Genomic DNA, 13853 nt, shown 5'->3' on the forward strand with positions numbered 1-13853 from the left:
CCATGGCAGAAATGGCTAAAAGCAGCAAGCAGTGGTAATAAACCAAGGAGGAGGAACCCGTGGCTCTGCTAATGTTACTGGGATTCAACTGCTATCATCCCTGAGCGTTGGCCATGCTGGCTGAATCCAATGAGAGTTGGAGTCCAACAATCTCTGAAGGGCCACAGGTTCCTCACCCTGCCATAAAAGAACAGTAAGAATATCCCTAAAGGCCATAAGGGGAGAACTGAGGCAGGCATCCCTGCAGAAGGAGTTCCATTGCTTTGGAGCCACCACGAAGAAGTCACTGTCCCTTGTTGCTACTTGAGGCTGTTGACCAGATTTGATAAAAGGCAGCGTTTTGAAATAAACACTGTGTTGGCTCAACTCTCGTTGCAGGAGTCAGTGGGTGTTTTCCTGCCAATTTAAACAGAGCCAAACATACTTAAGCTGTCAATTAACATGTTTAGAAAATACCACCCCTACGATATAATTGATTATTTTTTTAAAAAAAAGGTTGTTTACTTAAAATCACCAAGAATAAATGTATAGTTTCTGAATATTTTGGCTTTCAATACAAAGAATTCAAATGTAGCATAAAGATTCTCCAGCAGAAACATGCAAACATATGGAAGCAATTCCAAGCCTAGTTTTGGGTTTCTAGAGCACCAGTGATATATAATCAGAATTCATGTCATTGTACGACAAATTGAATCTGATTGATCCAGCATGTGTTTTGCCAAGCAATTTGGCATGTCACCAGTCACACCTTCCAGATGCTTTTCTTGCCATGTTTAACAGCGAGTACTATGTATCGACTTCGGACGGTTACTGGAATTCAAATTTTCCAGTTGAAATGTGGACGGCTAATTTTAATGGGTTATATAAGTTAGCAGAGTGGCTTGAAAAATGCAAATGAAGTTCAGAGAGAAAAGAAACTGGATAAAGTAAATCGGATAGAGTAAATAATAGGAGGATGAATAAGCAGAGAGGTTTTATGTTTCTTAGGGATTCATGCCTAGTTCACAGCAGGAAGATATTCAACAGCACATACAGGAGGAAACTCCCTCAGAACTATACAGCCAATCAGTGCGCAAGCTACCCCAGCAAGAATCATGGCATTCTGACTGGTTGCTGGCAACCACAAGGGTGCTGGTGACTTAAACAGTTAGCAGAAATAAGCCTAAGGTTACTTCTTAAATAATCCCTGCTGTTGTATTTCCAACAAGATATAAAGGGTGAAAACCATTCCTGGTTTATTCTCCCAAAATATTTTTGCCTTGTGAAAGAGAGACACTGCTTATTCAGGATCTTATCAGCCAAAGGGGATGTGTAACTATTGCAAGGATTGGGGTTTTGAATAGTTACTTCACATTGTATTTTGAATTCTAGGTAATGTCCAATAGTCTTCGTTTCCCCATTCATGTTGCTGACTGGCTTGCTATTTTACAGGCTATTTCTTGCCGTTGTTCACCATTCAAATTGCAAACAGTCCTGCTATTCCTTACCAGTGCCAAGCTCTTGTACATCACCATTGGCTCATTCAGATTGGTGGCCACTTACCGTATTTTTTGCTCTATAAGACTCACTTTTCCTCTCCTAAAAAGCAAGGGGAAATGTGTGCGCGTCTTATGGAGTGAATGCAGGCTGCGCAGCTATCCCAGAAGCAGAACAGCAAGAGGGATCGCTGCGCAGCGAAAGCAGTGATCCCTCTTGCTGTTCTGGCTGCTGGGATTCAGGATATTTTTTTCTTGTTTTCCTCCTCCAAAAACTAGGTGCGTCTTATCGTCTGGTGCATCTTATAGAGCGAAAAATACGGTACTTTTTTCATGCCATGTTGGGTCCACACTCTTGCACACCTTTCCCCACTCTGCTCACCTCACTACCCTTCTCCCTACCTTCTTCATTCTGCAGATCTGCAAAAAACAAACTCAGAAATGTTTTGTTCTATTAGGGACATTTATCCATAGCTACAATTTTTGCTTCCAAAAAAATGAAAGTGGGATGATAATAATAAAGTCAGGGAAGCAACTGATCTCCCAATATTTTTGTTTTAATTTCTGTGATTTGTTATGCAGGGAGCCTTTTAAGATATAACTCTGAGATTATCTCATCAAAGGCCCTGACAATCAATACATTGTTACAGGATTAACAGTGGGTATAATAAGACACTGAAAATTAGATGTTTTTGAATTGCTGGCCTTATCAGGAGCTGTTTAAGGCAAGATTGTGTGGTGAGGGATTTTGGAGTGTTTGGCCAGTGTCTGTTTCAGGGTTTTTACTTCCTGTCAAAGATAAAGTCGTTCGTCAGGGGTGGGAAAAATTAAGTCTGAATGAGGCACTTGGAGGCCAAAAACAACAAGCAGAATTTTGTATCAAAAGTTGGAGAGGATGGCTATCTAATAATACCCATTAGGAAACAGTTCAGCTGGCCATTTACACACTGTTCTGTTTCATTTTACGATCCCATTGTTGGGTGTGGCAGTAGAAAGTTGTTGTTCAAAGGATATGGCTCATCTGATTGAAGCTAGAGATTTATTTTAAATAAAGCATGAGCTCTTTGGGGGGTTTTTTCTCCCAGGCCTGAATTTCTGGGAACTGTAAAAGGGGAAGAAAAAAAAAGAAACTGCTTTCCAATTCTGCCTGTTCTATTGGCACTGAAGATTCCCCTTCACCCATAGATCCCCAACCAGTATACAGCAGGTCCCTCAACCAATTAATCCCAAAAGGCAGTGTTGTGTGGTAGAAAGATCTCCATACTTGGAACTGGAAAACCTGGGTTCAAAATTCCTATTCAGCCACGATTCGCACTCTCATAGGATTGTTTAAAGGGGAGAAAAGCAGATAATCTCTTTGAACTCCAGGGAGGGAAAACAGGATACGAATGCAAAAATATATAATAATGATTTGCTGTGAGGATGTGAGTTCTCTTCAGGTAAACAAGATGGAATGAGTCTTATTTGGAAACCCCAGTGCAAATGGCTAAAGGAAAGGACTCCACAGTGGGAAGTTGGTGGCCATCTTGAAACTGAGGCTTATGCCAAGACAGGTCATGCCTTGAAAATTCATAGGCCCTGTCTGTTATTTCCATGAAAAATACGCACAGTAGTAGGTGTTAAGGTTGAACTGTGGACTGTATATCGAAAAGGGCCTATGGTACCAACCACCCATCTATGCCAGTGCCCACAAAGGGGCCATTTGTGTTTATGTGTACTTAAGGGATCAGTCTACCAAAATGTTCTCTGTCGTTTTTGCTGGATGAGGCAAGCTACCCTTCAGTTGTAAAAGCAGCTTGCCTCATCACCTGAAAGATCTACAGAACTATGCAAAAAGGAGGTGAAGCACCTTCTGTTGTATATAGGGCTCCCCTACAATCACATATATTGCTCCTCAGGAGCACAGCCCATATCAGTTACTGATATCACCTCTGTCACCTTCTCTCCGTGAGAGCCAGTGTGGTGTAGCGGTTAAGAGCAGTAGACTCGTAATCTGGTGAACTGGGTTCGCTTCCCTGCTCCTCCACATGCAGCTGCTGGGTGACCTTGGGCCAGTCACACTTTGCTGAAGTCTTTCAACCTCACTCACCCCTCAGAGAGTTTTTGTTGTGGGGGACAAAGGGAAAGGAGATTGTCGGCCGCTTTGAGACTCCTTAGGGTAGTGATAAAGCGGGATATCAAATCCAAACTCTTCTTCTTTTAAAATGGTCTCTGCAGGTTGTTAAGCTGAAAGGACAGGTGCTCTCTGTGATGTATCGCTTTCGCACCAAGAATCGGGAATGGATGCTAATCCGGACCAGCAGCTTCACATTTCAGAACCCTTATTCGGACGAGATTGAGTACATCATCTGCACCAACACTAACGTAAAGTACGTGTTTCACCCTTAAATTTATGGTTTTCCCCATCGCCTTCCCTTCTCCAAAACACTTTTATGCCATGCTCCTTGTGGTTTGCTAAAGATAAAAGTTATGCTGTCTGCACTAGGCCTTGCTTAAAGCCATTCCATGTATTATGACAGAGTAAACCCTAGCTTCTCACTGAATGTACTTAAGAACATAGGGAGCTCCCTCATATCAAGTCAGACCACTGGTCCAACTAGCTTAGTATAGTCTGAACTGACAGGCAGTGGTCCTCTGGGGTTTCAGGTGATGACCTCTTTAGGTCCTACCTGGAGATGCTGAGGATTTATCATGAGTCTTCCTACACTCAGTGGAGATGCTCTACAACTAAGCTATGCTTCTCCCTTGACAGCTCAGCTAATCCAGCTTAACTGATATGTTTTACCTGTATGATACATGTGTTTCCATTCATGCTTACATTTTAATATGTACGCTCAGGTGGGGCGGGGATGTTACACATGCACCTAGAAAAAACGTAATGTGTGAAATGATCCTCCTTTTCCTGGGTGTCAGAGTTCAGCAGGGCCAGAGGCAAGCCGTATGGTCCAAACGAGCACCATTGGTGCTGATCCCTGCTGCGAGGTTTGTTTGTTTAACGATACACTGGGAAGGAAGATTGCTTTGCACAATCAAATGACCACCTGCTATGGATGCTTTCGCTGAGATTCCTGCATTGCAGGGGGTTGGACTAGATGATCCTTGGGGTCCCTTCCAACTCTACAAGTCTATGAAATCCCATGTATGCTTATGGAGCTCCAGCAGCCATTTCCCAAGCTTTCTGGTCTGCAACTTGAAAAAGGGGCCTCCAGTGCCTTAAAAAGTCTTAGCAGATTTGTGGCATAAGCTTTCAGTGGACCATGTAGCACAGTTCATCTGATCATTCAAGTATTGTCCTCTGTTGGTAGAAGAAAACATGAGTACAGGCAGGGAGTGGATGGGATGATGGAAACACCTGCAGGCCAACCTAATATGGAATGAAATCTCCACCTCTTCTTCCCTGCTTCTCACTGCCTCACTCTGAGAAAGAGACTACTGGGTCCTCCTTCAGAGCCAGGCATTATTTTTTATTCTTTATTGAAAAAGAAAAAAAGTACAAAATGACAAGTGCACTGAGTAAAATATGACACAAAGAAGAAGAAGCAAGAAATAGTACCCATGTTGAAAAAAACCCCAAAAAAGATATTGAGTACATTACAAAAAAGAGGGGAAATTGTTCCTGTAGTTCACTAGACCTTGACCTAATAGGGCATTTATAAAAATGAATCACAAATATTGCTAAATTTGTCCATAACAAGACTACGTTTGTAAACAACTTGTTCACTTGTAGCGAGTTAGTACATATCTTCAATCCAATCATTAAGGGGAGCTGCATTTTTATTTTTCCAGTTCATCAATACCAAAAAGGTAATCATACTTTTTACTCTAGTAAGGGTGCAGAGAGTCCATTCACATTTCCCCTTTGTTAGATTCCATGTGTTGGGTATATAATTCAAAAGAACCAGGCATTCTTGGCGAGGTAGTAGTGTGCATGATGGTGGTTTGCCAAAGCAGCTAGGAAGGCTTTTGAAACAGATTTTATATATATATAGAAAGCTTTAAAAAAATAAAATAAGCTTTAAAATACTTGTCGCTGCTGCAGCAACGCAGACATCCTCCTTGCCATCTTGCCCTGAGTGCCTTGGCCTTTTCCCAGAGCAAGGTGAGACATGTCTGAGGAAAGAAGATGGAGAAGCCTTGTGCTAGGCCTGAACAACTGCTTTCAGGTTAGATCCACACTGTGCATTTAAGGCATATTTAAAACACATTACTTGCCCCCCCCCCAAGAATCCCGGGAGCTGTAGTTTTCAATGGGTGCTAGGCATTGTAGCTCTGTGAGGGTAAACAATAGTTCCCAGGATTCTTCGGGGGAAGTCATGTGTTTCCAATATATACTGTGGATGTGAACTCTTTGTCACCTGAGACCAGACTGAGGATCTCAAGGAGGAAAGTTTTCTCAGTGATATTGCCTTCACTGTGGAACTCTTGTCTGTATGGAAGCCTTCCAAGCTAGTGGTTCTTTTTAAAAGGCTGACGGGGAAATGTTTCTGTTTTGCTTTGGAGGTGGGTGGCTAAACTGCTTGTGGTGTCACTGGTGTTTTTTTTATCCTCCAAGATCTCTGTGCTGGTCCCCCCCCCCCGATTTTTTTAATGCCTGCTGCTTTTTTTATTGTGTGTTGTTTTTCCCCCCTTCTCCTTTAATGCGGTTTTAAACATTACGTTGTTTTGATTGGTAAGTCATATTGAGGGGCCTGACTTGGGTCCAAGTGCTGGTTAGGAACTTGACAATAAATCAATGTCTCTTCCACATCAGCGAACTGGAGGAGCAGAAGGGGCCAGCTCTGACAAACAGGTTTCTGTTTCCGCACCGTCCAGAAGGCTTCAAGAATCTGGCCTTTAAATTAGCCGGTGTTGACTGTTCTGCCAGCCTTTCCCTTTCAAGGCTGCATACATAGGCATGGCAGTGCATTCTGAGAGAGATGATGCCGCGGGGGCCTTCCTTGGATCCTGTTATAGCTATCCTCAGTTGGCTTCGCAAAACAAGCCCGACTTGTTGCCCAAATATGGTGGTTGGCTACTACTAAGGTCTCCTGTTAACGCATTGTTATTATTCTTTCCTAGTGAAATGGTAATGTCAAAGAGGATGTGGCAGCCCTTTTTCTTTTTCTGCCTCTAGAATTATAAATATTAGAAGGAGCTAGGATTTTCCACATGTTGATAATTCTGGCAGATTGTTCCTCTTTTGAGAGCTCCGTCCGTGAACTTGGAAAGCCTGCTCTGGTTGGCATTTGCTCGCATCTCTGTCGAAATGAGCCAAGCGGTTTTCTGACAGTGATGGATGATTCAGGGCCTTGGACTGCAATTGGCGGAGTTATTCTTATCCTAAGGTTGGCGGGTGGTCATTGGTTGAATTGCTGTGACCTAACAGATGCTGCATTGGGACGCGGGTGGCGCTGTGGGTTAAACCACAGAGCCTAGGAGTTGCCGATCAGAAGGTCAGTGGTTCGAATCCCCACGACAAGGCGAGCTCCCGTTGCTTGGTCCCAGCTCCTGCCCATCTAGCAGTTCGAAAGCATGTCAAAGGCAAGTAGATAAATAGGTACCGCTCCGGCGGGAAGGTAAACGGCATTTCTGTGCGCTGCTCTGGTTCGCCAGAAGCGGCTTAGTCATGCTGGCCACGTGACCCAGAAGCTGTACGCCGGCTCCCTCGGCCAATAAAGTGAGATGAGTGCCGCAACCCCAGAGTCGGTCACGACTGGACCTAATGGTCAGGGGTCCCTTTACCTTTACCTTTAACAGATGCTGCAGCTGCCGAGTCCCAGCGCTCTGGTAGGACCCCTTATAAAATTATGCTGCATCTGGAGTATAGTGGGAAATTAGCGTAGTGGCTTCCTAGTGCCAGTTGGGAGAGAAAGCCCTAAACGGCCTCAACCCAGTATACCTGAAGGAGCATCTCCACCCCCATCGTTCAGCCCGGACACTGAGGTCCAGCACTGAGGGCCTTCTGGCAGTTCCCTCACTGTAAGAAGTGAAGTTACAGGGAACCAGGCAGAGGGCCTTTTCAGTAGTGGCGCCCACCCTATGGAATGCCCTCCCATTAGATGTCAAGGAAATAAACAACTACCTTACTTTTAAAAGACACCTGAAGGCAGCCCTATATAGGGAAGTTTTTAATTTTTAATGCTGTATTGTGTTTTTAACATTTGGTTGGGAGCCGCCCAGAGTGGCTGGGGAAACCCAGCCAGATGGGCGGGGTATAAATAATAAATATAATTAATTTTAGAAATGCCCCTGCTGGGTAAACCCAGGACCACTTCAAACCTGGTGTTCTGCCACTGGGCCTAGCTAAATACTAACCAGAATTTCAACATTTCTCAGAAGCTATGTAATGCCACCTTAAGTGCAGTTATTTTAGTTCGATAAACAGCATTTCTAGGAATGAAGTGTGATTACCCATTATACTCCCTTAGATTGATATTTGTTATTAAAAGAGGCAGATAAATAAAAATGTGCTTCAATAATAAATATAGGTAGTGAATGCTATTTTCTGATATAAACACTCAGACTGGAAAACAAAAGAAAGAATGAGTGAACGGTAAGATTTTCTTAGCAAATATCAATAGGCTGGGATTTGCTGTTAATAGAGGCAGATGGATATAAATGTACTTCAATAATAAATCTTTTTAGTGGGTGCTGTTTTCTGTTAAGAACACTCAGACCCAAAAAAGAAAAGAAGGAAATAATGAATGATTTCTTTAAAAAAAACAAAACCTAACCAAAAATCAAGAGACCATCTGTATAGAAACCAGGGTGAAAAAGCTATCCATAACCATCAGATAAAAAAGTAAAGCAAACACATAGATTTATTTTTATTTTTTTACAGAGAGCTGTAGGGGGAGCTGAAGATTGCATTAGTTGGTTGTGTTTATTTGATACTGCCTTCCGGCTGGAAGCCATCAGCTTTCCAGATCTGGTTTCCGAGTGGAAAGACAACTAAACATTAGGTTCAAATGTTCACTTATTTCCCTGCAAAAGAAAATAATAATAATAAAGATTATTTTGGGCACAACCATCCAAAATGAACTTCCTGGAGAAGCGAAGAGTTTAATGTTTAGCCCTTTGTGCTTTGTTTTGCTCCGAAGGAGAGTCCCATGTAAAATTTTTGCCTTCCCACCAACATTCCCATCTGTGTTAACTTCCGTTGACTTTCGGCAGAAGAAAACATGGCAAGTGCCCTGGTTCCATCCAAAATATGAGACCCGATGATGTTGAATGGGCTTTATGCTTTATGAGGTGGAATGAGAGATATGTCCTCCTAATATGATAAGAACCCATAAGAAGAACTGTGTGGGGTCTATCCAGTCTAGTATCCTTTTTTTCCAACATGACTCATCCAGATGCTTCTGGGAGGCCCACAAAATTGATACCCCCTCCACTACTGTGGCTCCTCAGAAACTTGCATTTGGAGGCATACCGCCATTGTTCCTGGTGGTTCAATATAGCCATCATCACTAATAGACATTGGTAGTCTATTGAAATTGTCAGATCCTTGTTTAAAGGCCAGCCATCTAAATTGGTGGGTGTTGCCACATCTTGTAGTAGCAGATTCCATAACGTGTTCCATGTTAAGTCTTTCCTGGATATGATCAGGGCCGGATTTAGGTTTGATGAGGCCCTAAGCTACTTTATATGTCCAGCTGTCCTTCCTCAACAACAAATTGTCGCTGTTTTTTATGTTGAATCTCTGCTATATGGTAATTTAGGAATCTAATAGATATCTAGAGCCGTTTGCCACTGTTGTTGTATGTAGGTTTTATTTTATTTGTTTTTTATTTCATATTTTGGAAATGTACATCCAGTTTTTTTCTTTAATTTTTTTTGGGGGGCCCAAGAGATATGATGCACCTTTCAGCTTCATTGGCTAAACCAGGGCTTTAGTATTATAAGAGGTGAATATGAAGGGAGCCAATTTCATAAATTTGCTGTCCTGATAGATAACATGTAAGGTGTTCTGTGAGCAGTACAAATATTATTGAAGATGGTCTTTTTTTAAAAAAAAAGAGAGAGATAGAGAGAGTACTGTATGCCATCATCTTTAGAGTTGATTTTATGAGTGTAGAAATCTATGCAGATCTAATTGATTAAAGAATCAGGTGTTCGATTCAAACTTATGTGATTAATGGACTAAGATTTCTTTAATTGGGTAACAGACCCAAGGCGGACCCATGCCAACTGGAAATATTCATGCGGAGAGAAAAATGTATGGTATATGAACCACCAGCCTTGTTGGTTTCAAATAAACTGACTTTTGGCATTTCCTAAAAAGCACCTGACACTGGACACAGATTATGTCTGCATCCAAGAGATTTATACAGGCATTTTTGACATATTTCTCTTCCTCATTCTGATTCATTTCACCTCCCCGGTATTGAATGTGTCAGTTTCCTTTGATGTAGAGGGCCTTGCTACTGCACATTTTAATTTACTTCCAAAGTTTCCCTAATTGGATTAAGGCTATCAGCCGCAGGGTGACCCCCTCATGCATTCAGATGGCTTTATTTCCTTCAATCTTAGTAGGTTGCAATTGAGAACTTCAAAAAATTCTAAAATTGCCTGCCGGAAAGAAGCAGGAGCTCAGGTTTTCTGCAGCTCCCATCCCAAATGCCCTTTTCTTTAAATTGGAAAATGATTTATTGCTGGAATACCTTACAGGGGAAGAAGGTTACAAACACCTGCATGTCTCTAATTATGGTTCTGCATACCCAGACATCTCCTGCCTTGTTCCTTCCTGGTCCCACCAGTCACCCATCTTTCCTCTCCTGTGCTGGGGCAAAATTTAAAAGCATGCTTGCTTTATCATTGGGGAAGGTGAACAGGTTGGACCAAGAGGGTATAGGGCAAGGAGGCGCACGTTGGATATTAAGCTGGCAAGTCACAGCCAGCCAGACAATCTTCCTGTCTGTTAAATATAGTCCTGCAGCCTCAAATGAACCAGCAGCAACAGTTTCTCTTTCCTGCTTCCAGGCAACTTCAGCAACAACAAGCAGAGCTTGAGGTGCACCAGAGAGATGGACTATCATCATATGACTTATCTCAGGTGAGACATACCTGGCGAGGTGGACTCCCTGTTTGTTTGTTTGTTTGTTTGTGTATAAAAATAGGCAGGAATTGGAAATCTAAGCAACACCACAAGCACATACTGGCCTGGTCTACCCATTTTGTTGTTTCGTCGTGTCAGACTCTTCGTGGCTCTATGGACCAGAGCACCCCAGGCACTCCTGTCTTCCACTGCCTCCCACAGTTTGGTCAAACTCTTGCTGGTAGCTTCGAGAACACTGTCCAATCATCTTGTCTTCTATCATCCCCTTCTCCTTGTGCCCTCCATCTTTCCCAACATCAGGGTCTTTTCCAGGGAGTCTTCTCTTCTCATGAGATGGCCAAAGTATTGGAGCCTCAGATTCACGATCTGTCCTTCCAGTGAGCACTCAGGGCTGATTTCCTTAAGAATGGAGAGGTTTGATCTTCTTGCAGTCCATGGGACTCTCAAGAGTCTCCTTCAGCACCATAATTCAAAAGCATCAATTCTTCAGCGATCAGCCTTCTTTATGGTCCAGCTCTCACTTCCATACAAACCATGTGGGGTCTACCCATAATACTAAGCTAACAGTTTAATGGGAACAAGCAAGTGTGTTGTTGCACAGGGAGAAAATCACAGTCATGAGAGCTAAACCATGATTTATCTAACCATTGCAGGTGAACAGAGGCTTGTGGTTTGTCTAACTCCAAACAAACCATGAGCTGTAACCAAGGTTTGTTCTTGGCTCTACCACTCATGGCTTGTTTGGGAGAAACAAATCGTTTACCCCGAGTTCTGATGCAGCACTAAGCCAAACCATGGCTTAGTTTGCAGTCACATGGCAGCAACATTAACCACAGCTTTCTCCCTGTCCACCGGAATACTTGCTGCTACATGATAAGCCGTTGTTTGGGAATGAATGCCTGGCACAGAGGACCCCTGGTTCATGTCCTGAAGAGCATTCAAATGGGCCAGAGTTGCTCTGTGGCAGTACAGAAAATCATAAGACAATTGAAGCTTACTGCTGTTTGAAAAGGTGGAAGCTTAGCCATAAAGGGGTATGTGACTTCCTTCTCTCTGCCTGTTGCAAATAGGTACCCGTTCCAAGTATACAGTCTAATGTTCATGAGGGTGGGAAGCCAGTGGAGAAACCTGATGCCATCTTCTCCCAAGAGAGGGATCCAAGGTTTGCCGAGATGTTCGCTGGCATAACTACCAGTAAGTAAACTCTGCTCTTAAGATTGTTATTGGTATTGCTGCTATTTGTGATCCTCTATTCTGACAAAATACTTGTATCTTGAATAAATACTGAACCAAACACTCCCTTCCAGTGTGCATACCTTGGTGGGAAAGGGGGTGTGGCTAGTAAAAAAAAAAAGGCAAAGGAGCCCTGGACAGTTAAGTCCAGTCAAAGGTGACTATGGGGTTGCAGCACTCATCTCACGTTCAGGCCGAGGGAATCGGCGTTTGTCCAGAGACAGCTTTCCGGGTCATGTGGCCAGCATGACTAAACCACTTCTGGCACAACAGAACACCTTGATGGAAGCCAGAGCGCACAGAAACACTGTTTACCTTCCCACCACAGTGGTACCTATTTATCTATTTGCACTAGTGTGCCTTTGAACAGCTAGGTTGGCAGGAGCTGGGACAGAGCAATGGGAGCTCACTCCGTCATGGGGATTTGAACCACTTACCTTCTGATCAACAAGCCCAAGAGGCTCAGTGGTTTAGACCACAGCACCACCCACGTTGCTATAGTGGCTAGTAGTTGAGGATGGCTAGCAGGCCCCAAGCAATTAGGTTTCCTTATAGGAAACATCTGAGTCTGATGGCACCATGATCAAGTAGCACAGCTCTTCAGGGCCTCAGATGTTCTCTCCAAGCCCTACCTAGGGATTAAACCGGGGACCTTTTGCATGCAAGGCAGATTCTCTGCAACTGAGCCACAGGCTCCTGCCTAGGCAATAACAAAAGATTGTATCCAACAATGTTCTGCTGACAGTAATGGATTTAATGGACCTATGTTAACCATATCCATTAATTTCAATGGGTCTGCTCTGAGTAAAACACTGTTAGGTGCAGTCCGCCAATCATTTTAACCAAGTTCTGTGCTGCTTTCAGCAAAAGTCACTCAGTAAGTAACTCTGGTCTCATAGATAAGTTTTACAATGCAGCAGATTAATAAAGAAAGTTAAGTTTAGTAAAAGGGAAAACCAAGGGGCTTGCTTCTCAAACGGTGCCTGTAAGCCTGGAGGAGAACAGTACAGCAAGTAGCTATTCCATCCATAAACAAGCCTAGTCTCTTCCTGGGTGGGAGGAGTGCTGTGTTTTTTCAGTAACAGTTTAAAGAAGTGATGTTTCCCCCTTTTTATTGTTCCTAACCTTCCCTGCTGAGGATGAAGTTTTACATTTGTTTTGAATTAATCATCGTGCAAGTAGCTCTCAGCTAAGTCTGAAACATCCCACTGTTTGCAACTAAAGAGAAATGAGGAGATAGCCACCAGGGGGTCCTTTCTAGGTACACAATGACCTTTTGCCAACAAGGAAAAACATTAGGTCTCCCTGAACTTCTTGTTCTGCTTACCTCACCCGGCCTTGACTTTTCAAAGTCGATCTGGGTCACTGTAGGAACGGTCCATTAGCAACCAACAAGATTCCAACCTACAGCATCAGCCTGTGTCATCGCAAGCAATAATTGTCCCGTGCTGCGTGGAGGCTCCCAAATATTGGAAGAATCGTGGGAGTGGTAGCAGTGGGCCAGGACAGCTATAGCCAGTCATTATAGACAAGTTGTGAGCTGGATGGACCAATGGTCTGACCCAGGCTTCCTCAACCTCAGCCCTCCAGATGATTTTGGCCTACGTGATTTCTGTTCTCATCCTGGAGCAAAGTTCTTAACCCAAGGTACTATTTCTGGAGCGTATGTACATATCTGAAGCGTATGTAACCTGAAGTGTATGTAACCTGAAGCGTATGTAACCCGAGGTACCACTGTAGTCAGTGCTGGGCTAGATTGAATGGAGGAAAACAACAATACAGTTGAACCTCAGAAGTCGTACGGAATCCATTCCGGAAGTCCATTCGACTTCCAAAAAGTTTGGAAACCAAAGCTCCTGCAGCCAATCGGAAGCCCCGTCGGACGTTTGGCTTCCAAAATTAGTTCACATACTGGAACACTCACTTCTGGGTTTGCGGCATTCGGGAGCCAAAACGTTCGAGAACTAAGCTGTTCGAAAACCAGTGTATGATTGTATAAGGCAGCTTCCTGTTTTTAGAGAAAGTGCACAGCTCACTGGCCTAGTGCATGCTTTGTATACAAAAGGTTCCGTCTCTGGTATCTTGAGCTGGGCAGAAAAAGATTCCTC

General features: G+C 43.3%; 1 protein-coding gene across 4 annotated transcripts in view; it reads left to right on the forward strand.

The window, feature by feature from the left end:
- ARNT2 (aryl hydrocarbon receptor nuclear translocator 2) overlaps positions 1-13853 on the forward strand; it is a 146595-nt gene that overhangs the window by 109706 nt on the left and 23036 nt on the right. For all 4 annotated transcript variants that reach the window (XM_081888541.1, XM_081888542.1, XM_081888544.1 and 1 more), the window contains exons 12-14: positions 3693-3844; positions 10437-10509; positions 11583-11706. In XM_081888541.1, the coding sequence (XP_081744667.1) occupies positions 3693-3844; positions 10437-10509; positions 11583-11706 (349 nt within the window). The remainder of the gene's footprint in view (positions 1-3692; positions 3845-10436; positions 10510-11582; positions 11707-13853) is intronic.

The sequence above is a fragment of the Podarcis melisellensis genome, assembly GCF_964234715.1.
Source record: "Podarcis melisellensis genome assembly, chromosome: 14".
Taxonomy (NCBI): domain Eukaryota; kingdom Metazoa; phylum Chordata; class Lepidosauria; order Squamata; family Lacertidae; genus Podarcis; species Podarcis melisellensis.